Source organism: Leguminivora glycinivorella, chromosome 8 (genome assembly GCF_023078275.1).
Source record: "Leguminivora glycinivorella isolate SPB_JAAS2020 chromosome 8, LegGlyc_1.1, whole genome shotgun sequence".
NCBI classification, from domain to species: domain Eukaryota; kingdom Metazoa; phylum Arthropoda; class Insecta; order Lepidoptera; family Tortricidae; genus Leguminivora; species Leguminivora glycinivorella.
The window spans coordinates 25201729-25229417 of NC_062978.1; the positions used below are offsets into that span (position 1 = coordinate 25201729).

The 27689-nt window shown below is 37.7% G+C and overlaps 2 protein-coding genes across 2 annotated transcripts; both read right to left on the reverse strand.

The window, feature by feature from the left end:
- Positions 1-150: 150 nt before the first annotated feature.
- LOC125229029 (vam6/Vps39-like protein) lies at positions 151-8958 on the reverse strand. The gene is made up of 8 exons (XM_048133795.1): positions 8752-8958; positions 5976-6314; positions 5192-5417; positions 4249-4519; positions 3265-3443; positions 1915-2138; positions 1199-1333; positions 151-784 (listed from the first exon to the last, which is right to left on the reverse strand). Exons 1-8 carry the CDS (start codon positions 8806-8808, stop codon positions 629-631), a joined length of 1587 nt encoding a protein of 528 aa, XP_047989752.1. The 5' UTR covers positions 8809-8958; the 3' UTR covers positions 151-628.
- Positions 8959-10100: 1142 nt separating this feature from the next.
- LOC125229011 (ABC transporter F family member 4-like) lies at positions 10101-27669 on the reverse strand. The gene is made up of 9 exons (XM_048133771.1): positions 27521-27669; positions 26254-26401; positions 25778-25871; positions 25607-25690; positions 16709-16871; positions 14195-14326; positions 13324-13416; positions 12012-12123; positions 10101-10996 (listed from the first exon to the last, which is right to left on the reverse strand). The coding sequence occupies exons 1-9, from the start codon at positions 27525-27527 to the stop codon at positions 10207-10209; spliced, it is 1623 nt and encodes a 540-aa protein (XP_047989728.1). The 5' UTR covers positions 27528-27669; the 3' UTR covers positions 10101-10206.
- Between the last annotated feature and the right edge of the window lie 20 nt (positions 27670-27689).

Below are 27689 nucleotides of genomic sequence, written 5' to 3' on the forward strand. Positions count from 1 at the left end.
ACTAATATCTTAGAACATGGCTTGATTCAAATACCTACTTTTGTCGTTTTTGGTTGGGCTTGTCCACAACTGGAAATTAAAAACCACTAATAAACTTTTCATTTGTATTCTCAAACTGATCGGAGCCAGTTGAACAACAGATAATAAGGAAGCACAAACAAACAACGTAATTACCTCTACTTCCCCACCACGCCCTTCTCAATGCCATATCACTTGCTTAGACTATACGAGTAGTGTTCGACGGTTCCATTATCGTAAGATATGATTTCTAGGGCTCTACTACAACTACAGATTAAAACCATTATTAGTAATAATCTGTTTTACTATGTATTTTCAAACTGATCTGGAGCCGATTTACAAAAAAAAATCATAGACTACTTAATTATTTCCTTCCCCATCACGGCCTTCTCACTGCCCATTATTTGGTTAAACCACACGAGTAGTGTACGACGGTACCGTTAGCGATCCGCATAATTCTAGGGCTTTTCTACCATTGGAAATTAAAACCATTATTAGTAATAAATCACTTTCTTTTCTATTGAAAAACGATCTGAAACCGACTGAACAACAAATAAGAAAATAGACATTACTTTATCTCCTTCTCCATCACGGCCTTCTCACTGCCCCATTATTTGGTTAAACCACACGAGTAGTGTACGACGGTACCGTTTGGGTAAAGCATGAGAGCATTCTGGTTCCGAAACTTCTTCTTGCAGACTCGACACACGTTGAACTCCGAGACGAGGATACTCTTCGATTCGTAGTATTCTTTCAAATCTTCTATCTGAAATATAGTTTCGTTTCAGAGAAAATATTTGCATTAGAGGTATTTTTGCGTTTTTACATAATTGAGCAAGAAAAATAGTGGAGATCCATTTAGGCCTAGTAATTTTGTGTGTCTCTGGGCGAAAACGTGGATAAGATGGGAGTTCTCGTCTACTAGTGCGAACATCATGTTTCAGAATTTATTTATTTTTTTGCGTTTATAAATAAGTACGGTACAGTTGCTTCTGGATCTGCAATGGGGATCAAATATATGAAAGAGGCGCGTTCTAAGCTCGTGTAGGTGAAAGCGTACCATGCTTGTATGAGTGAGGTGACCGAGAGCGGTTGGGCGGCATTTTCAACGGGGAGCGAGAGTAGCCAATTGGCCATACTGTACTATACTACTGTTTATTGTACTGTGGCTATACTATACCTGCAATTGTTCTGCATACAGCAACCCCTTCAAAACTTGTGTGCTGCGTTTTATCGCTAGTTGGTTGTCCATTGCGTATTGCAAATAGTAGTTTAGTCTCGAGAGTGGCAAAGAGTCCGGCAGCACAGATAAAGCCTGAAATAAAAAACATCAACCACTGTCCTTCGTAGTACTTCATTGCATTTTTTTTTGTGGTCCTGGGTTCAAATCCCGGTAAGGGCATTTATTTGTGTGATAAGCACAGATATTTGTTCATGGATGTTTTCTATGTATATAAGTATGTATTTATCTATTTAAGTATTGTATATCGTCACCTAGCACCCACAGTACAAGCTTTGCTTAGTTTGGGGCTAAGTGGATCTGCGTAAGGCGTCCCCAATAAAAAGAAAAAAAAAGTATTCATAATTAGATTTTTCTTAGAAACGCGAAGCTTTTCAGGATTGGCATTTTAGGTCAAACCCTACCAACCTAACTATCGACAACCTTAACGAAAACCCTGAAAAGTTAGCCGTTTCAAAATGATGACTAATATTAATCTGGCAATCATTATAATTATGACTTTCAATAATCATGTCAAACAAAGGGATCTAGTTTTTTTTTTATAATATTGGGGGACACCTTACACATATCAACCTAGCCCCAAACTAAGCAAAGTACATGAATTTTGTAGTTTACAAAATTACAAAGTTTAAAACAACAGTACATGAATCACTAACCTTAACAGGACAAATTTTATCAGCATGCTTCTCTAATATACTAAATACCGCCTCCAAATCCGGTTTCTCGGTCCTCGGATGTCTCGGTAGTTTGGCCATGGCCCCAACTGGGCCCTGTTGCGGGTTCACAAGGAATTGTAAAAGCACGATGTATATGTCTCGGGTGTCTTCGTCATGGATGTTGTGGGTCTTTTCGCAGTATTGGATGGCGCAGTTGATGTCACCTGGTTTATAATTGTATTTTATATAACTCTTGTGTTTTATGTACCTAATGCGTAGGGATGGAAGTCATGTGACGAGAAAGATATTACGAACTAGCTTTTTCCCGCGGTTTCGCCCGCGTACAAATCTAGTCTTGTTTTCCCATACAAACTTTGGACCCATTTCACCCCCTTAGGAGGTGAATTTTGAAAAATCCTTTCTTAGTACTCTTCTACACCTACCTAATCTAACGCCGTGGCTTGCGCGGGCGATGCGACGCATACGAAATCAAACCTTATCGATATGGAAGTATGAGACGCGATGGCGACTATCGCGCGACCGTCGCCCACGCAAGACACGGCGTAAGGAACCTACGTGCCAAAGTAGGAGTCTCTAGGACTAGCGGTTTTGGCTGTGCGTTGATATGTCAGCCGGTCAGTTAGTTTCTTCTTTTATATATTTAGATAAATGAGCAAGGAAGTAACGGGAGAGGAAAACCGATGAAGAGGTGGATGGACTGTATGAGTCATGATATGAAACGCAAGCAAGTTAAATGATATTTTTTTTTTAAGTATGAATAGGCAGATGACGGGTGATAGAGATGTATGGAAGAGGAAGATATGCTGCGCCGACCTCAAGTGACTAGGATAAGGGCAAACACATATATAACTCCATATAGACAGATAAAGTCTAAGAAAAAAACGTACCTAAAAACCATACAGAAAAAGTTACGGTGGCCTACTCGTAGATGGCGTTACACCTTTGGGGGACGCTCAGCTTAAGCCGTTTTCACATTATCCGATCCGATATCGGATGTCGGAAGGATTTCCATAGAAAAAATCCAAGATGGCGCCTGTAATGTATGGGATATCGGTCCGACATCCGATATCGGATCGGATAATGTGAAAACGCACTTAGATGGCTAATATTAATATTTGACATTTGGACACATATCAAGCTAAGGATATGGGCCAAATTGTCAAAACTAAGGTTCAAAAGTTTGATACACATTTTACTTCGACTGTAACTCTCTATAATACTCGATCCTCTTTGCTACATCTGTACGTTTGCTTGATATATGGTATATATGACACCTGTGAGTAGAACCGTATGTTGATTAAACATTTTTCAGTAATCTAATAATCTTACCTAAAATGTGTATGTAAATAGCTAGCGCCTGTTCATGACGTCCCAACTTTTCCAAAATGGCGGCCCTCTCTTCAAACAGACTATCGGTCGGAAAATGCGCTATTACAGACTCCGGAGTGTAATGCGTAGATGTTTGTAGAAACGACAGCAGTTTCGACTTCGTATGGGACAGATCTTGGCTAAAAATAATTTACACATTTCATAAAGAAATTATAATTGCGTGTGTTGTTTGAGTTCTTTCAATGTTTTCTGTGTCCTTTGGTTTGGATATACCAAATCAACAGAACGTATTAAGAATTGTGAATTCTAGAACCATTTGATTCTAATCAATCGTCGTAGTGGTGCCAATTTGCGTGTATATCGAACAGAAAAATAGTGTACACACCTTGCCCAGTAAATAAGCAAACCTCACAATGTTCACATGTTTGTTAACCTCGGCTCCACCTCGGCCGCCAATTACTTTCTTAATCTACCGGCTGGTATAATGCACTCAACATCATAGTGTAATAATGGATCAGTTACATTTACCCCCCAGTCGAGATTTGCCCCACTGTACCTTATGCAATGATTTAATGAATTAACGTTCCGGATATTCCTCGAGTCGGCTTGAGGCCGCGGACACGCCCACTGCTGGCCGTGCCGGCAGCGCGCACTGTATCTCACAGAAACTCGCCTTTACTTCGCGCATTATCGCTGCTTAATGCAGTCTTGACATCAGCACCGGAGTGTGACTTGTTTGCATGCAGATGGGCGAATGTGTGCCGAGAGTGTCTGAGGTTTTGTGAGAAGATGGACGATAGGATTCCCAGCACTTGCATGTAAATTGTCTGAGGTTTTATTTATTACTTAGTTTAATACATATTCTGTAATTATAGTTGTAATTAGTTTAATTATTCGGTGTATTGGCTTAAGCTGTGATGCCGTGTAAATTATTTGAAATAAATGTTTAAATGTTTAAATGTTTAATGAATTAAAGCCAGTTACCTGTCAGCATCTTTGTCCATTATGCGTTCCGTATATTGAATAATTAATTCATTATGAAATAAAGCACTATTCTCATTCCACGTATGAATAATATGTTCCAAATAAGGCACAACTAGCGACTTGTGGTTATTTTTTATAAAATTTAGAATATTTTCTCTGGGAAGGTTTTTCACTTCAATTTTGTCTTCGGTGAATATTTTCAGGGCCTCTTCAGGCTGTTCTTTCAGTATGCTATCAGAAAACTCGAAGATGATATCTAAGTTTTCTGTTCCTGAAATAAAGCAAAGTAAAACTTATACATACGATACGAGTATTATAATCGTGATAAATACCTCTAATATGATACGAGTATATACTTTGTTGTCTGTCAGACTGTCAAGACCCTATATCGCGGGAACGCGTGCTGACATCAAATTAAAATTAAAACCAAACGTTAAATCAACTTAGGTATATATTCAGTCCCAGAAGCTGAGGAAATATTAAATGTCTCAAGATGATCAAAATGAACACTTTCGCAACGAAGAACCCGCCTGGTTGGATCTCGTGTACTTTACTCAGATACCGGAGAACCCGCTTGGCGGGTTCTCGCACTACAAGCGGGTAGTTATAAATTACGGCCGGTTTCTGACGTAGTGCGCAATTTTTAACCCCCGACGCAAAAACGACGGGGTGTTATAAGTTTGACGTGTCTGTCTGTCTGTCTGTGGCATCGTAGCTCCCGAACGGATGAACCGATTTAGATTTAGTTTTTTTGTCTGAAAGCTGAATTAATCGGGAGTGTTCTTAGCCATGTTTCATGAAAATCGGTCTACTATGTCGCGGTCGGGGGTGTTTTCAAAATTTTAAATTTTTGTCTGGTAGTTGACTATTAGACAAAAATATGTTAATAGAGGTACTTCCCGTGTACCTAAAATTATAAAATTTGGCTAACGCTAAAACATACCCATTTTTTGTAAATAGTGAATCGTCATGCGATGCCGCATTTGACTCAAGTCTGAGTGCTTAGCCTGTTCTTTCAATAGTTGCAGAGCCTTCCAATGATGCCCGTGCGTTTGGTACAAAATTACCAATTCAGAGAATCTTTCGTGAAGTGTTAGAATGTTCTCTGCTTCTTCTAACTGGTAGTTGTTTTCGCGAAGTAAGTCTATCAGAGCTTTGGTGTCGTTCAACTGGTAAGAGAAGATTTTGTCAATAATCATTAAGAGGGTGAATCCACGTAAAAGTAACGTAAGTGACGATTTCATTGCGTGTTTATTTGAAATACACAGCTGCAAATTAAAGGATGTATGCATATATCTTGAAAGTAACACTTATTTAGAGATAGATTATCACTTAAACTTGCGTCGTGAATAAATGGAACATGCCATAAAATTGTGACTCGCGTTACTCTTGCCGCGGATTGACCCAAGAACCTTTCATAAGCATGTTTTTTTCTGAAAGACAGTTTTAACTGCAATGAAAAAGTGCCTGCACATCATAGGTACATAGTCATAAATCCAAAGACAATTAAAAATAACTCAGTATAGACAGATAGTCTAAGAAATAAACGTACCTCAGAACCAAGAGAAATGGACGGTCACCTAGATGACGCTACACCTTTCGTTGATTCTCAGCTAGATGGCGTAATAATCGTATTAGTTAAAAATCCTTCGAGGTAATTAGGTGACGTTTTCCATTTTTGACGAACCATATTGTGTAGGTACCTTTTAAGTAGAATTTAAATTTACCTGCACATAACATTTCAGCAGCGTTGTATCAATAAGTTCCAGAACACTCTGTCCATCTTGACCATTCGCTTCTCCCACACTTTTCTTTTTCCACTTCAAATACTCAACCAAAGCTCTTACTGCATTCCTCAAGTCTTCTCCTTTTATTTTCCCACATTTCCCAGGTTTATTATCCAGTTCCGGTATCAATTTTATTACGTCAGTAGGCTCGATGTTAAGTTGTTTAAATATATTTATCGCCTGTGCGTATTTCTTGGTGTCGAAAAATTCTTGAGCGGTCAATATTTTGATGGAATGCACTTTTTGTGGTCTATCTTCTTCTGAGCAGTCATTTAGAGTCTGTAAGTTAAATGTAGAATAAGGCCTAATTTAGACGGCGTGCGAATTTGCAAGCGATTTTAGTTACATTGCGGGCTGTTGAGGTTACATACAATTTTGAACAGCCATCAAATACCGCAATGTAATAACACTCGTATGAGAGTTCTCGTACCGTCTAAATGGGCCCTTATGGCATGGACTGCATTTAATAATAAAATTCGTTGGTGTGTGAAGATTTTTACAATGCAAATAAATCCATACTAATATTATAAATGGGAAAGTGTGTGTCTGTTTGTTTGGCCGCCTTTCACGGCAAAACGGAGAGACAAATTGTCGTGATTTTTTAAGTGGAGATAGTTGAAGGGATGGAGTGACATAGGCTACTTTTTGTCTCTTTCTAACGCGAGCGAAGCCGCGGGCAAAAGCTAGTATAATATAATTTTTAAATACTTACAAGATGCAATAACCGAAGTGTTCCTTCTAGGTTTAAAATTTTCTCAACCATTTTCGAACAACTGTTGTTACTTCACAACAATTAAAGAACAATATTACCGTATACCGTATTTCGGGGTAGTACAGCAACATAATTATATCGTACAAATACAGGTTGATTTAAAAAATACCGTTCAAACTTTGCATGGTAACTTTTGAGGTCGTAAGGAACAACTTTTATAATGGGACTAATACTGAAATCGCAAAAAAAATTGGGCTGTTCCATAGAAATGAGCGCCACCATGACGGTACACGTAGCTCCATCTATTGTTAAGTAGAACAATTAATGTATTGTTAGGCACAGTTAGTTAACAAAAACCGGCCAAGAGCGTGTCGGGCCACGCTCAGTGTAGGGTTCCGTAGTTTTTCGTATTTTTCTCAAAAACTACTGAACCTATCAAGTTCAAAATAATTTTCCTAGAAAGTCTTTATAAAGTTCTACTTTTGTGATTTTTTTCATATTTTTTAAACATAGTGTTCAAAAGTTAGAGGGGGGGGACGCACTTTTTTTTCCTTTAGGAGCGATTATTTCCGAAAATATTAATAATATCAAAAAACGATCTTAGTAAACCCTTATTCATTTTTAAATACCTATCCAACGATATATCACACGTTGGGGTTAGAATGAAAAAAAAAATCAGCCCCCACTTTACATGTAGGGGGGGTACCCTAATAAAACATTTTTTTCCATTTTTTATTTTTGCACTTTGTTGGCGTGATTGATATACATATTGGTACCAAATTTCAGCTTTCTAGTGCTTACGGTTACTGAGATTATCCGCGGACGGACGGACGGACGGACGGACAGACAGACATGGCGAAACTATAAGGGTTCCTAGTTGACTACGGAACCCTAAAAATACGATTTATTTGGGCCCCTGCAAGCAATTGATTGCAAGCATATATTTAAAAAAATACCTTATAAAAATGTCTATTAAAAGCTGTATACGGCGTGTGTATAGGTACAACTAACTTTTAGTGTCGAGTAGCAGGTTTCTTAATTAATGCATATATTTTATTAGTTAATGCTAGCCCTGTGCGTATTTAAACGTAAGTAGTGGTATACAGAAGTATAGCATTTCTCGTATTATTCAATAATATCTGGGCGATGGTTCTATTTTAATATATCACGTCTTTAGATAAAAAAAAAACTCTTATAAATACAAAAACAAAAAAAAAGACAAAAAACAAAAACTTAATTTCTGGCCGGGATTCGAAACCCTGATACCTACGATCTATCTGCGTACATTAGACCGACCTCGTACGACTGATCTAAGCGGAATCGATGCGCGCGCGGCGAAATTAACGACCATATTTTACGTTTACTAACGCGAAATAAAAACTCATGAAAACTCGAAAATTCGCGTTTTCCGGGATCTAAGGCTACGCTAGATCGATTTTTCACCCCCGAAAACCCCCACATAACAAATTTCAGCGAAATCGTTAGAGCGATTTCCGAGATCGTCGGTATAAATAAATAAATATACAAGAATTGCTCGTTTAAAAGTATAAGATAAATAATATCAGAACCAGCTTCATAACAAGTATTTTGTAAAATAACTGATTTTATGCGCCATACTTTTTTTTAAATAACTCAGTCCCTGCAAGTGATCCAAAGTTGGTGCCATACAACAAAATAATGCTATTAATAAGCCCTTTCAAACGAGCCATGTCCCATCAATATACAGTCTTGGGACAAAATGCCCATTCTCCTTTATGAAACACCGATGTTTTTGCGATTTCAGCATTGGTCCCATAATAAAATCACTATACAAAGTTATGACATACCTACTTGAAAAACACACAAGCACACTAAAATTATGACATACTTGAAAAACTAACTATTAAAAGCTATTTAATCTAATAAATACCTAAAAGTCCTAATCCCCGCCCTCTAAACCCTGGCCCCCCGGCAAGGTGCCCATCACGCAGGCAGCAAGATATACTAGTATTCACATCGACTTACTTGCATGAGGGATATCATTTGAGCCTGTCGCTTTTTGTTTATTTTACTGTGAAACATGTTTTTATTATTATCACAATAAATCAGTGAATTGTTAGATTAGGACGTGTTGGTTCTCGCTCTGTTTTACGAACTAATAATTTCCTCGTTGAAATGTTTTGTTTTTTCTAAACCGCTGATCGCTTTTTATTATAAACTCTTATCACTTAGTGTTATGGCACACAACTGGTAAAAAGATTAGAAAGCCATTTTTCAGTTATCACATACCTACCATTAATTTGGTGCGATAACTAATAAGGATAAATCATATAATTAATTAAAAAACCGGCCAAGAGCGTGTCGGGCCACGCTCAGTGTAGGGTTCCGTAGTTTTCCGTATTTTTCTCAAAAACTACTGAACCTATCAAGTTCAAAACAATTTTCCTAGAAAGTCTTTATAAAGTTCTACTTTTGTGATTTTTTTCATATTTTTTAAACATATGGTTCAAAAGTTAGAGGGGGGGGGACGCACTTTTTTTTCTTTAGGAGCGATTATTTCCGAAAATATTAGTATTATCAAAAAACGATCTTAGTAAACCCTTATTCATTTTTAAATACCGGGATCCAACAATATATCACACGTTAGGCTTGGAATGAAAAAAAAAATCAGCCCCCACTTTACATGTAGGGGGGATACCCTAATAAAACATTTTTTTCCATTTTTTATTTTTGCACTTTGTTGGCGTGATTGATATACATATTGGTACCAAATTTCAGCTTTCTAGTGCTTACGGTTACTGAGATTATCCGCGGACGGACGGACGGACGGACGGACAGACAGACATGGCGAAACTATAAGGGTTCCTAGTTGACTACGGAACCCTAAAAACGAATGTATCGACACTATTGTTTTAAATGTAAGGGAATCGTAAGTACAGTTAACCAATCTGAATCCTAGGCCACTGTAGAACCCTTTCACAGTAAAACTCAAACTGACTTCTATAGCAAATAAAGCACGGTGTCAATAAGACAGGGCTCTAGAGCGGCCTAGGATTCTTGGTTGACTGTACACTAAATATACCAATGAAATCAATCTTTCTCTCGGCTTGTTGTAATAAAATCCTAATACGAATCTTAATAATTTAGGATTATGAATAAAATGAAGTTATGAGATGGTTACAATATTTAATATTAGAACTTAACGCAATCTACAAATAATCGATGGCAACAAGGCATTTTTTGTGGTGCCATCTATGTGTGGTGTAGTGTATGCGCGTTGATAGGCGGTCGCATTTTAATGTATGGCATGGTATGTTCTTCTTATATTTAATCTATTGTAATACTCAACAGGTTAACAAAAAAAAAACAACTGATAACGATCACAGTGAAATCTCAAAACATTTTATTTTGATTCTTGTACTGCTTTGCAGAACATGAAAATCAAACATGCATTAAAGAACCTTTTTAAAATACTTCTTACTACTTCTTCTCTCCAAAGTTAGCTACTTCTAACATTCCCATCTTCTTAAACTTCGATTTCAAAATAGGTTTTTTCTGGTCTCTTTTCATCACTGTCTTTAGTCTGGGAGACATCCTTAAAGGTCGCTTGAAAAATGCTTCCTCATTTGTTTCCTCACTCTTTGGACTTTTCTCATTTCTCTTTTTAGTTGGTGATTTCACTTCCTTCTTCGAACCTCTCTTATTTTTCTTCGGTCTACCTTTTTTCTTTGGTTTCTCTATTTTATCTTCGTTTTTGCCTTTTGGTTCATTATTGTCTTTAATTTGTTCTTTTTTATCTGTAACTGCAATCTCTATACTGTTATTTGCTGTAGATTCAGTTGAAGTATCACTTGGATTATTAACTTCAATTTCAACGAGTTTCTCATCATTTTCACTATCTAAATGTTTAGTCGGATTCATTTGTCCACTAATTTCAATCTCTATTTTCCCATCATTTTCATTTAAATCAGGTAAAGTAGGTTGTTTCATTTCATCGATAATCTCAATTTCGTAGACTTTTCCATTGCTTTCTGTAGTAAGTAAACGCGGGAGAGAATCTATATTTATATTTGTTTCTCTTTCTTTGATGATGTCTTTAAAATTAGCTTGGCTCATGACGTCTCTGGCTAGCATTTCTATGTCTTTATCATATTCGTCATCTTCATCATTTGAACTGCTTGTGTTTGATTTTGTTTTTGGTGAAAGTATCATATTTTTTCGCCTTTTTGCGCCTTTTCCTTCTTGTTTGCCAGATTTTTGAGGAGATTTTCTGTAAATAAATTTAGATAAATGATTTCATGTTTTCCGATACATCTAGTTTAATGTTAAATGACTTCATTATTTTAAATTTTTATATGTCACCGTAAGAATTTAAAGATCGTTATCTCCTCACTAGCGAGATTAAAAAAGGATAGATTTTTTTTTAATTTATTGAATAATAAAAGAAAAATTACACTTTCTTACACAAGACCCATCGTTAGCGAAACCTTGAAGAGGTTTGTGTGCCGATGGGGAGTTCAGTATATTACTTAACTATATCTATACCTAAGTTTTGAATACTAGTTAGGATTCTTAGTACATATGGCTTAAGTCGTTAGATTGTAACAAATGCATTTTAATACATTTTTTAATATTTTTTCCATTAGGCGTCATCCATATATTACGTCACAGTGTAGGGGGGGGGGGGGGGGGTCATACTAAATGTGACAATCCCAGTTAAAGGGATACAAAAAGCGTGACATAGGAGGGGGGAGGGGTCCAAAAACCTGAAATTTGGTGTGACGTAATATGTGGATGAATAAGATACTTAAGTCTTACGTCCTCTGGCATCTCATTAAGTATTTTTGGTAAAATATAGAATATATATTCAAAAAGAAATTTGTACTAGCAGAGCAAGAAATAATTATGAGTTGTTTATTCTTTTCCACGGTGATAATAATAACTCTGAAACTAGGCAAAACCCAGAAAAGTTTAGGTATATGATATTTTATTGAAAGTCGCCGTCAATAGAATTTGTGTACAATGTAAACCAACCTTGTAGACAAAATGTTTTTAATTTCCATTCTAACTCATCAGATACTGACTAAATCTATGTGTTATTTAATCAATTCATATCACATCACGATCCTCAACCTTTAAAATAATAAAATTGTGCCAGAATACTGATATTTTATAGAATGGTTTGTTTAAATTGTTGACAATTTCTATTGACGGCGATTTTAGTCTTGAAATGTGATCAATTGAACATGAATACACTGTTAAAATGATTAAAAGCCTGTACTCACTTCCTCTGCTCTGCGGAGTCCAGATACCTCACAGTAGACACCGCGTTACACATGGCGCGCTTCTTGATCTCCTGTACGGCGTCGTGGTGATCTGAGGCGGCAATCCCTTCTTCTACAACAACATTAGGATTTTATTAATGTGTCTATGTATAATAGTATAGGATTTTTCCGGGGAGGTGGGAAGACGCTTGAGGGAGAGGGGTCTGGACCCTTGCTCTGGGACCTTCCTGATGCAAAGGTTATCCATCGCGGTTCAACGCGGTAATGCGGCAAGCGTTATGGGTACTTTTGCATCGGGAGGCTCACGGGGGGGGGGGCTAGATAGGTTAGGTTTATGTATCTGTGTGTGTATAATTAGGTTAGATCTAGTTTTTATGTTTACGCATGTTAATGTAATGCCCACAATAACTCTGCTTTGCCTAAAGGTTGACTGGTAGAGAATGCTGTCTGGCATTAAGTCCGCCTTTTGTACTATAAGTTTTTCTTTCTTTGTGTACAATAAAGATTAAATAAATAAATGTAAGATTATTGTAATTATATCTATATTATAAAATTTGTCATAGAAACAACACATAGTTATACATTTAAAGGACAAATTCGTGGATAACGTTGTTGACTATAGTATAGGAATCGGGACCGAAACTACAGTCAAAGGAACCTTCGGTTCCGTTTTTGTTACAACACTTATATTAGAATCCATACTCTTAAAGCTCATAACATAAGAGAATATAAAAATAGAGGTAACAGTTACATCTGTCAGCTGTCGAGGGACATTATATTATGTAGGTTTTTTTTAATACTACGTCGGTGGCAAACAAGCATACGCTCCGACTGATGTAAAGCGGTCACCGTAACCTATGGACGCCTGCAACTCAAACAGTGTCACATGCGCGTTGCCACCCTATAAGAAACTTAGTACATTCCCTTTTGCTGTGTTAAGTACGCAGCAAAAAAGAGTGCACAAGTTCTAAGGAGGGTTCGGGTTGCCGACGACTCAAAGGACAATAGACGGATATAGATGGTATATATTGTTTTTCTTTTATAAATGGGTTTACTCAGGGCCACAGACTAGCCGAGGCGAAGACGTGGCCTACGATGGAGCGATCTCGTCCAGAACGTGCCTGTTCACCCTTGATTTGAAGGTTGCTGGTTTATATGAGCTGGGAAATATGGATGCTGGCAAGGAATTCCAACTCCTTGGTGGTAAACATTCGTTAGAATTGTTTTTATAACTGTTTGAAGCTGTTAACTGTTGAATTGTTTTAAACAAAATTACATTTGGTGAATAAAACTTGTCAAATTTATATATTACCTGGATCATCCGTTATGCCATTAATGACCCTCTTGAGCGAGTCGCTAAGCTCGACGGCTAAGTTACGGCTAGGCTCGTCTCGCCTCTGAAATCCTGTAACAAATATAAAAAAAATCTCAATATCCTTTAGGAATTCATCCAATATTAATATTTCGCATATGTATGGTTTTTAAAGCCTACGGACCAAATTGACAAGTAAGTGTGAACAAATGTTGCCACAGTTTGGCCAGTGTCGTTCTCATCGATATTATAGTACATTACTACAGAGGCCGGGACAAAGGGGGTTGCCGGCCGAAGACATATAGACGGCCGAGCGAAGCGAGGCCGCATAGGTCCGAGGCGGGCAACCCTATTTCCCGCCGAGGTATGTATAGTGCTTTTCTCAAACATGGTATGAAATAAATAAAGTCTACTGAAAATAGTAACTTTGAATGGCTGTATCTCCTAAACGGTGCGTCGTAGCGCAAAAATAATCGAATTTTCGTTCCCCGTTGGTACCTCGTATACGCTTATAAAAAAACAAAAAGTAAAAAAAAAATTCAAAAAAAAAACGAAAAAATTTTTTTTTGTATGAAAACGCACCCAAAATCAAATATTGTCGCACTATTGTATTGTATTGTATTGTTGTGTTGTTGTGTCGGACACTGGCGATCAAATATATGAAAGAGGCGCGTTCCTAGCACACAGTCTAAGCTCGTGTAGGTGAACGCGTACTATGCTTGTACGAGTGAAATATGACAGATAGACTGTTCGCGTTTTTGACAGGTGGTAACTGTGATGTAAGCGAGAGGGGGTGGGCGGCACTTTCAGCGGGGAGAGGGAGTGGCCATACTGCTATTACTATGAGAAAGACAGACTTAAAAGCTCTCACCTGGTATTTGACTCTTAGCCTTGGAGTAGCGCTCGAAAATGCTGTTCATGTCCCTCAGAAGGTCCAACTCCTCATTTTGTCGCGCATATACGCCTTTAGGACGGACGCCGTGGCTATCGATGTTAGAGAAACCTAAAACAAATACAGAAAATAAGATAAGATTGCGAGTTTAGTTATATTACCATAGAACAATGAATGGAGTTGGGCAATACTTTGCGAAAATGCATACACTGAAAGAAAAAACAACTAGTTTTCATGTTCGTCCAACAAGTTTTTGGTTAAAATAGCGCCTCACGTGCCTTTGGTTCAAACAAGTTAGATTTTGTTAAGTGTAACTAGTACATTCTACAAGTTACTCGTCATTTCAATCAACAATATATTTGAATCAACAAGTCGATTTTATAAACGAAACATGCCACATATTGTTTATACACATTTTTGGCTGATTCAGTCAAATATCTTTTAACAAATTTAACTTTGTTGGAACAAATTCGACTTGTGATTTATATTGTGATTTATTCCTTTTACTAAAATACTTTTGCTTCAAAGATAAACCAGTGCACAAGATAACGTACTTGGGTGTACCCAAAAAATCAAAAATATTTATCAAGAACTTTAATACCATCAGCCAAGCAAACAGCACAACCACAAGATCCCGTAATGCTATTGTCCCTGATTTGTAAGTTCATATTTTTGACACATTTGTTTTGAAGTATGTTGCGATGTGGCTAAGACGTATCGTTTGCCAAATCTAACGATTAATTTCGAATTGGTTGAATCGATTAGGCCCTATGTACAAGGAGGCGCTTAAACAAATATATACGATTTCTGTCAACTTACTGAAATGTCATTTGAATCGAAATGACAGACTCTGCCACAGCACTAGTTTAAAAATAAAAATGAATGATAAATGACATAATAAGTGAATCCTGCGTGATAAATTAATATCGTAAAATACTCGCTAACGAAGATCCGCAAAAAATGTAACATGTGTTAGATTATGTTTAAAGTAAGCGAAATATTGTTTTTAAGTACTTGATTTTTTTAAATATTATTACAGGATTTTATTTAAAATTTCATTAGGTTGCGCGAGTTTACGTTTTGTGGACGCTGTCATGTGTCAAAAAGAGGTTCTTACAGCTCTGGGACAATAAATATGATAGTGTACGGTGAGATGTCATCCCGCCGGTGATAAGGCAAGGGGCCCATTTCTTAAAACTGAAAGTTACAAGTTACAAATCTCTTTCCAACTTGTCAATTTAGACATTGACAACCACTTGTAAATTGTAACTTGCAGCTTCGAGAAACGGGCCACAGAACTCAATAAGAGTGTGTAATTGTACTTGTTAAGTTGTTCGACGTCCATTGGTAACGGATACTGCTTCCTATCAGGCGGATCGTATGCTTATTTGCCACCAAAGTAGTAATAAAACAGAGGGGGACAAGCGTAACAAACAAAGGAGGTAGTCCGAATTACTGTCACATAGTAGAATAGAATAGAATAGAATAGAAATTACTGTCACATGAGTTCCACCATAGAGGAATCAGTAGGGGAAGAATTGCAACTCCATACATCAGTAAATGCGAGTTATTTGTAGTGACATCTAGCGACAATTACGCGTCAATCACGCGTCAAATAGCGTAAATTATCAGTACTGCCACTTGTCAATAGATGTCGCGACGAACGAAGAGTCTAATGCTCACCAATTGTTAGCTAATATTACAATAATATTAATCAGTATTCTGTTTTCAATTCCTTCTGCTTGTAATATAAGTTGTAAACTGTTCTAATATTACATTTTTGGCAGACGAGACACTGTTGACACCTAGTATCGAGTAGTGGTACTGATAATTTACGCTATTTGACCCGTGATTGTCGCTAGGTGTCACTACAAATAACCCGCTTTTACTGATGGAGCTACAACTCTTCCCTTACTTATTCCACTATGGTTCCACATATAAGGTTGCAAATAGAAAAAAAAACCAAATGATTTTTTTTTTTTTCAGAATTATGAAAAAAAAACAAAAAAAAAACCGAGCACCATTGTTTTTTTTCTAAATATGTTTTTTTTTAGATGAACAAATAATTCGACAATAACGGTTTTTCGTGAGTTGTAACGTGTTTCAATAACATTAACGTACATTTTAATTTCATTAACATGCAGTATACAAACATTTATTGGATAATCCCCGATGCGGCGTGCAGCGCTCTCCGCGCTGTGTGGTGTTGCCAACAGTAAATAGTGATAACTACCAACTACAGATTTCGTAAATGTTACTTTTAGAAGACCAGAAATTAAAGTTATTTGATTAAATTCGTTTAATAGTTAACATTAATTCTAAAAAAACCGCATAAAAGTATTATAAACTGCTTTGCAAATTTTGAGATTTCTTACTTTAGAAAAAAAAAAACATACTCCAGAAAGAAAACTAATTTTTTTTCACGGTTTTTTGTTCATGTTTTTTTTTTTCAAGCCAGAAAAAAAAACGTTTTTTGCAACCCTATCCACATACCTTCCAAATTATTCCTGTACGCGGCCTCCATGCCCCTCGGCTTAGCGTCGACGTGGAATTGCACGGGCCCGCGGACCAACACGCCCGCCAACACGTACAACACGTCGAGGCGGTTGTCGCGGCGCGCCACGCGCTCCAGACGCGCGATGGCGGGCAAGTCTTCCTGTGAAAATTCCCACTCCGTCAAAAAATAGGTTTTTGTTTATTATTATAAATGGGCCCAGAAGATGCCTGTTCACTCTTGATTTGAAGTAGAGATGGGCCGAATACGGACTTTGCCGAATACGAATATTCGGCCGAACATTCGGTTCAACTCTTACCGAACCGAACATTCGGCCGAATATTAGGTTACGCCATATTTTTAAAGCGAATGTTAAGATTAAAACTATGTGTTAGCGCTTTCACAACATACTTATGCGGGAAATTAATTTATATGACAATTGCGACCCTCAAAGCGCTACGAAGGATATGTTTTTGAATAATTTAGCTTCGAAATAAATGGACTGTATAAATTTGAATATTAAGTAAATTACGATACAAAATACTTGCTTGCACCTTGTTTAAAAGGAAAGAGGAAAATGCCAACGCCTACCTTTATAGCTTTTCTTCTAGGTCTTCTCAGCTGATCAGCTTTTCCAAAACTCCTTTCAGCAATCGGCACAATAGTTCGATACACTTTTCCACAACAGTTTTTAGGGGCGCGTTAATATTTATCACATTTTTGATATTTAGCCATGCGCAGGCTGTTAGCCAAACGGAGCTTAGACGGGAACTGATCGAGGCGAAAATTGCTTCTCGAATCGCGGCGAGTGAGACAGATATACTCATCTCACGTGCGTTGGCAAAGGATAGGTGACTTGGAAGGGTAAGGCGATTCGCAAGTACCTACATTTAAAAATATTAATATAGAACTACCTTAAATGTAAAAATAATAAATTTGGAACTCAACATCCCCCCGGCCTTGAAGGATCCCTTCAAAAGAAAAGGAAGGAAAGAGCTAAGTGCCAACTGCACATAAATATAACGCGGTATATGGTCATTGTGCCAAGTTACTTACTTACTAAGTGTGATAAGTTCATTATGACGAAACTACAAACGAGAGAATAACCTAACACTACAACAGCATAAAGTTGAAAATACACAATATTTGTGCTTATTCACTAAGCAAGTTAGTTTAAATAAAAACGTAACTTATTATAACTTAAATATAACTACCTATATTTAATTTGTCTACATTAGACGCGGGCTAAAACTAAGTTTCTAAACTAAAGAAGACTCCTATTGAGTCGGTAACGGGCATAGCCGTATGACTGGACGTTTATACGTGCCAGTTTTCGTTTTTACTTCCGCTACGCGTATAACTCCATCCTGGCTATTAGGATAGATATTAGTAATAATACCTAAAGGCCATTGCAGAGGCGGAGCGTTATCTACCTTTAATATTACTACGGTACCAATTTTTATTGGATTAGAAGGCGCATTCCATTTTTCGCGTTGTTGCAAATTATGCAAATACTCCGTTCTGAATCGCTTCCAATACGATTGCACGAGCGAGTCCAATAATGAGTACCGCGACAGTAAATTCGTATTTTCGTCGGACAGATCAGCCGCAGGTAAAAATTCCAATGGCGACATGGTCAAAAAATGCGAAGGAGTAAGCGCGAGCGGCTCAGAAGGATCAGAGCTTAAAACGTATAAAGGACGACTGTTGAGCACGGCCTCTAACTGAACAAGAACAGTTTCTAACTCCTGAAAAGTTAAAGTTTGCTTGCCAATTACTCTAAACAGTAAAGTCTTGGAACTTTTTATATTAGCTTCCCAAATGCCTCCGAAGTGGCTAGCAGTGGGAGGATTCATTTTCCATGTAATACGATGTTTCGCGAGCTCATTGCTGAAAGTTTGATAATAATCGTCAGATTCTAAAAGGTCGTGCAGCTCCTTGAAATAAGCTTTCGCGGATACAAAATTTGTTCCATTGTCGGAATAAATAAAATTACACGGACCTCGTCGCGATAAAAAGCGCTTAAAAGCGTCTATAAAACAAGCAGCAGTCAAATTTGAAGCTAATTCTATATGAACTGCTTTTGTCACAAGACAAATAAAAAGGCAAATGTAAACCTTGACGCTGCGCACGCCTCGTTTCCTATAAGGGGTGGCGTACAAAGGGCCAGCAAAGTCTATACCCGTATGCATAAAAGCTTTGCATTGCTCTAAGCGGCATTTAGGTAAGCTAGACATTAGCGGAAAAGTAGGTCTGGGGTTTAAACTGAAACAACGGTTACATTTTTGAGTGATTTGCCTAACAATACGACGACAGGAAATTATCCAAAATTTAGTTTTTAATATACCAACTAAATGTTGCGGTCCTGCATGAAGGTTGTTGCGGTGGTAATGATCAATTATCAATTCTACAACGTGACCCTTTTTGGGTAAAATTATAGGATGTTTCGATTCGTAATCGAGCGAAGAGTTCGATAAGCGACCTCCTACGCGTAAAATTCCATCTGAAAGGAAAGGAAATAATTTTTGTAACTTTAAAGAACATTTAAGTCCATTTGAAATAGCCTTGATGTCGGCTGAGAAATTAGCATTTTGTATCGCTTTTATAATTTCAAGCTCAGCAGTATTTAAATCATTAGCGGTAATTACCTCATTTGGAGATAACTTTTTTATAAAACGTAAAACATAAACTGTGACTCGAAGCAGCTTGTTCCAGGAGGAACAGCGTGTCGCGAGAGATAGAAACGGATGTTCAGGCTTATTAGCCTCTGTGGTCACGTGGGACAAAGTTTTTTCTTCTGGTAAAGGTGCCCGCTTTGGAACGAAACTTTGTATAGGCCAACGCTCTGTAGGCTGTGATAACCAAACTGGACCTTTAAACCAGAGCTCATGTTGAACTAACAGAGAAGGGGTGAGACCACGTGACACGCAGTCAGCGGGGTTTTGTGCACCTGCAACGTGGTATAAATTGCCAGGCGAAATGTTACTTTGAATTTGTGATATGCGGTTAGCGACGTAGGTGTCGAACCTATGCGGAGAGGCAACCGACCAACATAAGGCGACCTCTGAGTCTGAGAATGCATAAATATTTTTTATTTTATGCCTACTGGACATAGTGTCGTGAACTTCTTTAAGAAGCCGAGAAAGAAGCAGAATTCCGCAAAGTTCTAGACGAGCAAGTGTGATTTTAGGTTTAGCGGAAGCTACCCTAGACTTCGAACACAACAACGTAACTACGGGCGGCTCGTTACCGTTCACGACGTGTGCATATATGACGCAACCGTATGCGGATTCGCTGGCGTCAGAAAAACCAACCAGCGAAACTTGAGACCTCGTCTCAATTCCTAAATGTCGAGGAAAATTTAGCTGAGATATTAACGGTAGCTCAGCTAAATATTGTTGCCATAGCTTAATAATATGAGGAGGTGGCTCTTCATCCCAATCGATGGAAAGAAGCCAAAGTTGCTTAATAATCAACTTAGCATATAAAATTACAGGCCCGACGAGTCCTAAGACATCGTACAGACGCGCGGTGGCCGAAAGAATGGCGCGTTTAGTGCAAACGGACGGCGGGTTAGAGATATCGAAAACAAAGCAGTCTCGCGTAGGTAGCCATTTCAAACCTAGGATCTTAAACGTATCTCCGTCATCGAAGGAGATAGATTTAGATTGTCGGTGAGACTCAGGTATGTGCTCAAGCAGCTCCCGCGAATTCGAAGACCACTTGAGCAAATCGAATCCGCCTGCTTTGAAGAGGGCGATCAGCTCATCCGCTATCTTAACTGCTTCCTCGGTTGAAAAAGTAGAAGTAGCCAGATCGTCCATATAGACATCTCTTTCGAGCACAGAGGCTGCCTTTGGCCATCTGTGCCGCTCGTCTGCAGCTAACTGACGTAAAGTCCGAATAGCCAGAAAAGCTGACGGTCGAAGTCCAAATGTTACTCGAGTAAAGGTTAACACTTCGAGCGGGTCGGTATCAGAAAACCGATATAAAATACGTTGGTATTTCCGGTGTGAAGAATTCACATAAATGCATAAATACATCTGTTTTACGTCAGCGAAAAATGCGATCTTATAAATGCGTACATTTAACAAAATGTGAAATATATTAGCCTGTAAGTTACGTCCGGAATGCAAAATATCATTTAAAGAAAGACCCGTATCTGTCTTCGCACTTCCGTCCAGAACCGGTCTTACTTTTGTGCTAATTTTATCATTACGTAACACAGGGCGGTGCGGTAGATAAAATCCATCAGTAGATTCGTCATCAGCTGACGCGCGGGTGAGAATACCTTTATCAAGATAATCGCGAATAACTTCGTCGTATCCAGACTTAAGCTCAGGATTTTTTGAAAATTTCTTTTCTAAAAGCAAAAAACGCCTTTTTGCGGTTTTAAAGGAGTCGCCCAATGTATGAGGATCATCCTTAAATGGAAGGTCCACAGTATAACTGCCGTCGTTATTACGGACAGTGGTTGAGGTATAAATATCTTCACATTTTTGGTCATCGGGACTCAAAAATGTGCGAGAAGGTATTTCTTCAGTTGCCCAAAAGCTCTCTACTAACTTGTGAAGAGGATCGCTAGTAAACGCGCAGAGTGTGCGAGAGGCTGTAGGAGGGTTAACTATAGCCGCGTCACCCATTAAAATGTACCCTAGGGTCGTTTCAAACACGGTAGGTATTATAGGATTCGAGCTTTCGATTTTGTTTAATAACAATATTTTACAATATACATTGACCCCCAGGAGTATATCTATAGGACCAGGTTCAGAAAAACCATCGTCAGCTAAAGGTAAATTTAAATTGCGAGCATAATTTACAACTTCCCTATCTATGCGCGAGTCGGGCAATTCAGACGTAATGTGGTCGACAACACGAGGGCGAATCGAATATCGATATGATTCATCCTTTAAAGATGAAAAAGTTAACGCGGTATGCCCCTTGGTCTTGAGGGTTAACTCTCCCAAACCAGTGGCTTCAGTAGGGTATAGCGGTTTATTTATAGCTAGCGAGAGACGCTTGCAACAAGCGACAGATATGTAATCTGACATGGATCCTGGGTCAATCAATGCGCGCAGGACATGTGTGCGGTTTAAGGAATCAATAACCTTAATTTTAGCGGTCGCAAGTAAAGCAGTAACTAAACATTGGTTACTGTTATCTTCGCCAGCAAAAGTACACAAAGAAACTGTGTTTTCCTCATGACGAGAAATCAAGCCATTTTCGACCTTAACGGCAGCAATCGCCGGGTCTATAATATTAGCTTGCGCGGTGCGGTTGACCTCAGCACTGGGTAAGGCTGTGGTCGGGTCATAAGCGGGAGCGGGTGCGGGAATAACAACATTATTTGTTGCAGCGGGAAAACAATTATTAGAAGCGGGTGCGGATACCACTGCACTTACATTGCAGTGAGATTTCTCTTTGGTATTGAAATGCAACATCGTATGATGTCTTAACGAACAATGAGAACAATGTCGCTTGGAAGTACAAGAGGAAGTCTTATGTTTCACACTTAAGCAGTTATTACAATAAGCGTTAGATTTTATAAAATTGAACCTGTCATGCGGAGTCATATTATTAAAAGATTGACATGAATATAAATGCTCATGTTGTTTATTTTTGCATAAGGAACATTTATCGCTGGCGCCTTTGTCATTGGCCGCATCCGTGTTTACGAATGATTTAGTTTTTTGCAAGAGATGCTTTTTAGCCGATATTTCAACTGGCTTACTAATTGCCGCATTTGGCGAACGAGACAACACTTTATTTTGTTCTTTGACGAATTCAATTAAATTTTGATAAGTAGGTATTTTGTCTTTGCGGTATGTAATTTCGAACAATTTAATTGTATCGGCATCTAACTTTTGCAGCGCTAAATGTAACAACATGAAATCGGTTAAATCGACAAGGTTCAACTGCTTAAGGGCTTCTACAGACGAGTTGAATTTATTTAAGAATGAATCCAAGCCGGCGGCATTGGTTGCGGTTAATTGTTTGAACGTTAGCAACTGATTAAAATATGTTGACGCCAACGAACGCGGGTCATCATATTTTTGTATCAATGCGTTCCAAATAACATGGTAATTTTCAGCGGTTGCTGGCAAGCCGGAACAAACACTTGTGGCGTTGCCGGTTAATTTGCCAACTAAATAGTACACCTTCTCGCTGTCAGTCAGCGACGAGTTTTCATGAATAACACTTTTGAACTGTTGATAAAACAAAGGCCAGTTTTTTACATCTCCGTCAAAAGAAAGCAATTCTAATTTAGGCAGGCGGCATATTGGTTTTAAAGAGTGCGCAGGTTCAGAGGGAACCTTAGACTCGTTGTCGATTAGAACTTGCTTAATGTAACAAAACATTTCCTCAAATGCCGACCAAGACTCGTAATCTACTTCAGCATCGGGCTGCATTTGCAACTGCAATAAATTATAGGACTCTAAAACGGTTTGATAATCTTCACGCATTTTATCCAAATTTAATGTACTAGTGTGAAATGCCCTATATTGAGATGGATCGGTTTCCGCCTTGTAAGCAAGTTCCAATATATTTTCGACGCGCTTGTAAATAACGTCGCGCCGAACTGTATAGAGGGCTAGCTGATTTTTGTTTGTGTTATAATTATCGCTAATAAAGCCCTCGCTGCCTTTCCTGGCTTTTGATGATTTAGACATCTTGTTGAGAATTAACAAGTTTTACAATAAAACTAATAAATCGAACGTCGTAAATAAACTAATGTACCTACGAGGTATAAGTATAAAGGTGTAGTGTACTATTTAGTTTGACAATGCGGTCAAACATATAATTATTCGAATGAAATAAACAGTATACCTACGCGTTTTAAATAAAACGAGTTCCCTAATAAATAGGTATACCTAACGAACACTAGCTGCGAGCCAACCGATAATAAGCGGAACAAATATTTTTCTACCTGTAATATTTCGGTAAGCGGTGCGGTGCGGTTTGGCTGACCGAGCAGTGCAATCATATATGGAATGAAAACGATCGGAACGAACGAAAGTGAGCCGAACAATTCCGAAGATTCACGAATGAATATCTTGACTATTTCAAATATGGCTAACAATTTTGAAATGCGAACAAAGGAAAAATGGAACACGTGTATGAGTATTTTTGTCGTAAAAATAAAATATATAAAGAAATAACCTACGATCTATCGTACTTCGTAACGCGGAGCGGAAATATAATGAAATACCTGACGATGCGATAGATATAATAGGATGAGTGACAGAGTATTTCAGTTACGTAGCACAATGACCATACAGTTAGCGGTATATTTAATGGAAAAGATTAACTATCCGGCGAGAAGTGACCAAAAAATATGTTAGCGCTTTCACAACATACTTATGCGGGAAATTAATTTATATGACAATTGCGACCCTCAAAGCGCTACGAAGGATATGTTTTTGAATAATTTAGCTTCGAAATAAATGGACTGTATAAATTTGAATATTAAGTAAATTACGACACAAAATACTTGCTTGCACCTTGTTTAAAAGGAAAGAGGAAAATGCCAACGCCTACCTTTATAGCTTTTCTTCTAGGTCTTCTCAGCTGATCAGCTTTTCCAAAACTCCTTTCAGCAATCGGCACAATAGTTCGATACACTTTTCCACAACAGTTTTTAGGGGCGCGTTAATATTTATCACATTTTTGATATTTAGCCATGCGCAGGCTGTTAGCCAAACGGAGCTTAGACGGGAACTGATCGAGGCGAAAATTGCTTCTCGAATCGCGGCGAGTGAGACAGATATACTCATCTCACGTGCGTTGGCAAAGGATAGGTGACTTGGAAGGGTAAGGCGATTCGCAAGTACCTACATTTAAAAATATTAATATAGAACTACCTTAAATGTAAAAATAATAAATTTGGAACTCAACACTATGAAATTATTGATAATGTTTATACATACTACAACTATGTTCTTATGATTTAGTGGATAACTAAAACTTAGTTAAAACAACTCTGAACTCTTCTCAACTCTTAAACTACGGTTTTTTACCTTTTTTACAAAACAATTTTGTTTATATTTTGACGCATTTTTAGTAGTTCCTTAGAAAGCTACTAAAATAGGAGCTTATTATCCAATGGAATACGTAAGATCTTCATTAGTTATTTACTTTGTTTATTCGGTAAATATTCGGCAATGCAACCGAACTATTCGGCCGAATACGAACATTGAAAAACTTACCGAATATGCCGAATACCGAATATTTACCGAATATTCGGCCCATCTCTAATTTGAAGGTTGTCGGATTATATGGGCTCGGAATTATAAGGTAGGTAAGGTCTTATAACTCACACTAGCTAATTTTGCTATCATTGAACACAACCTGTTTATTTTTATGAACTCTACTGTTGTAAGAAATCTAACTGGTAGAAATGAACAAAAACTCTTTTAACCATCAAACTCCCGTGAGACATATTTAAAAATATTTTAAGTGGCTTACTCACGTATTAGTAGCTTTATTTGACGTTCATATGCGCATTATATATATTTTTTTTATTTATTTATTAATTTCGTGTAACAGAGACACATATTTTGTTAGTACATACATGAATGAAAATGACAATTAATTAAGGGTTAGTAGGAGCTTAAATCTAAAATATTTACATAATATGCCTACTTGAAAAATAAATATTTAATTTTATTAAGTCCGCCCTCAGGAGCCGCGCGCGCAGGGCTAGCGCCCGCAGTATGCGCCGCGCTCTCGACAAACTCCTCGAATTCGAAACATGTCTAGCGCGTTATATCGACTTAATAATACCTGCTTAAAATATAAAAAAAAACTATTTTATCAGTATAATAATAGTAAAAACAATAGTCAGTATAGTAAAAATATAACTAAAATCAACAAAATTTATTTTTAGTTAGTACTACCTGTACGATACGGAGCGCGGCGAAGCGAGGGAACGGCTGTAGGTTCAGCAACGCATACACGATGAATAAGCCGGCCACTGATTCCTAGTCAAATAAAGAAACTTTATTTACTTAACCTTTATTTAGAAAATCTTATCTCTTGATAAAAAAAAGAGTCTAAACTATGCTTACCTCAAAGTTGCTTGTGTCACGAACCATGTAGTGTTTGGCTATTTGCAACAGTTCCTCAGAAAGTTCGCCTATTTCGGCATTTGTTGATCTGTGCCTATATAATAAAATAAAATATAATAGTTTATTAGTTTTATTTACTAGGTATCACTACTATTAGGCTAGGCAAAGAGCAATATTTACACAGGTTTCTACTTTTTTGAGATACGAGGCGAACAAGCAGACAGCTCACCTGATGGTAAGCGCTCACTGCTGCCCCTGGACACCCGAAACACCAGAAGTGTTGGAGGTGCATTGCCGGCCTTTAAGATGGGTGTACACTCTTTTCTTTTCTATGTATTATGTTACCATAAGTTTAAATAGACAGTAGTGGGCAATATAACATAAGTTTATCAACAGAGTTAATAAATTTTAAAACTAGCTAAATAACAAACAGTCATGGGTTGTGGCGAACACCAATTACATTACTGATGCCTTACTGATATGCCGTGGCAAAGTTCATGTCCTTGTAATGCGAGCAGAATGTCAGGTAGTTAATGTGGTCCCCGCGGCAGCAGCGGTGTATGAGCTCCTCACAGTCGTCAGCGAACCCGTCCGCTATGTACACCTGATGCATTATAGGGATACCTGTGGCAATACCAGAATTCATGACAACAAATGTTCTCTTGTTTAACAATACGTGTTCGAGCGCCCGTCTGCACGCACCAACTTACTTGCCTCATCTCCCATTGTCAGGGCAATGATAATACTGGATGAGGTTGCCACCAAAATAGATATATTTAACTGCACTCCGACTGAATTTATAAGGAGTGCAAGCTGGCAATTATGTTTTATACCAAATGCCTGAAGTTCAACTGTGTACTTAGTATTATCTTATGTGTGGTTAAATTGTTAATGTTTAGTTTTTTTTATGTAATTTAATATATATCACATGTTGGATTAGTCTGGTGGTATAAAAAAAAATAAACAAAAATATCTGTCATCCTAACATTGGCACAAGCCAGAGTAGGAAAATAAAACCGGCCAAGAGCGTGTCGGGCCACGCTCAGTGTAGGGTTCCGTAGTTTTCCGTATTTTTCTCAAAAACTACTGAACCTATCAAGCTCAAAACAATTTTCCTAGAAAGTCTTTATAAAGTTCTACTTTTGTGATTTTTTCATATTTTTTAAACATATGGTTCAAAAGTTAGAGGGGGGGGATGCACTTTTTTTTCCTTTAGGAGCGATTATTTCCGAAAATATAAATATTATCAAAAAACGATCTTAGCAAACCCTTATTCATTTTTAAATACCTATCCAACAATATATCACACGTTAGGGTTGGAATGAAAAAATTTCAGCCCCCACTTTACATGTAGGGGGGGTACCCTAATAAAACATTTTTTTCCATTTTTTATTTTTGCACTTTGTCGGCGTGATTCATATACATATTGGTACCAAATTTCAGCTTTCTAGTGCTAACGGTTACTGAGATTATCCGCGGACGGACGGACAGACAGACATGGCGAAACTATAAGGGTTCCTAGTTGACTACGGAACCCTAAAAAAATCTGTGTTCTGTGTTAAAAGTAATGCTTTAGACTTCCCTAGAATTGTAAAAGGAAACTCATTAATAATTTAGAATATGAAAAGAAAATCTCGACACCCAATTGGGTAATAAAACACGGGTAAAACCAGTGATTTATTTAAATTTATCAAATATTATGATAGGTACACAGATAAAAAGAACGACTTAAATATTACTTACGCGGCATTATTAAGGTCTTCCGTATGTGATTAAAGTAGGGTTATTTCCTTTATCGAATTTTTTATGCAAAAAAATGTTTCAAACTAAGAGCTTAACTGCAAATCAGAGTTAAAAATCAAATCAGTCAAGTCAAATCAAAACTACTCTGAACTGACTGAACAGACTGAAA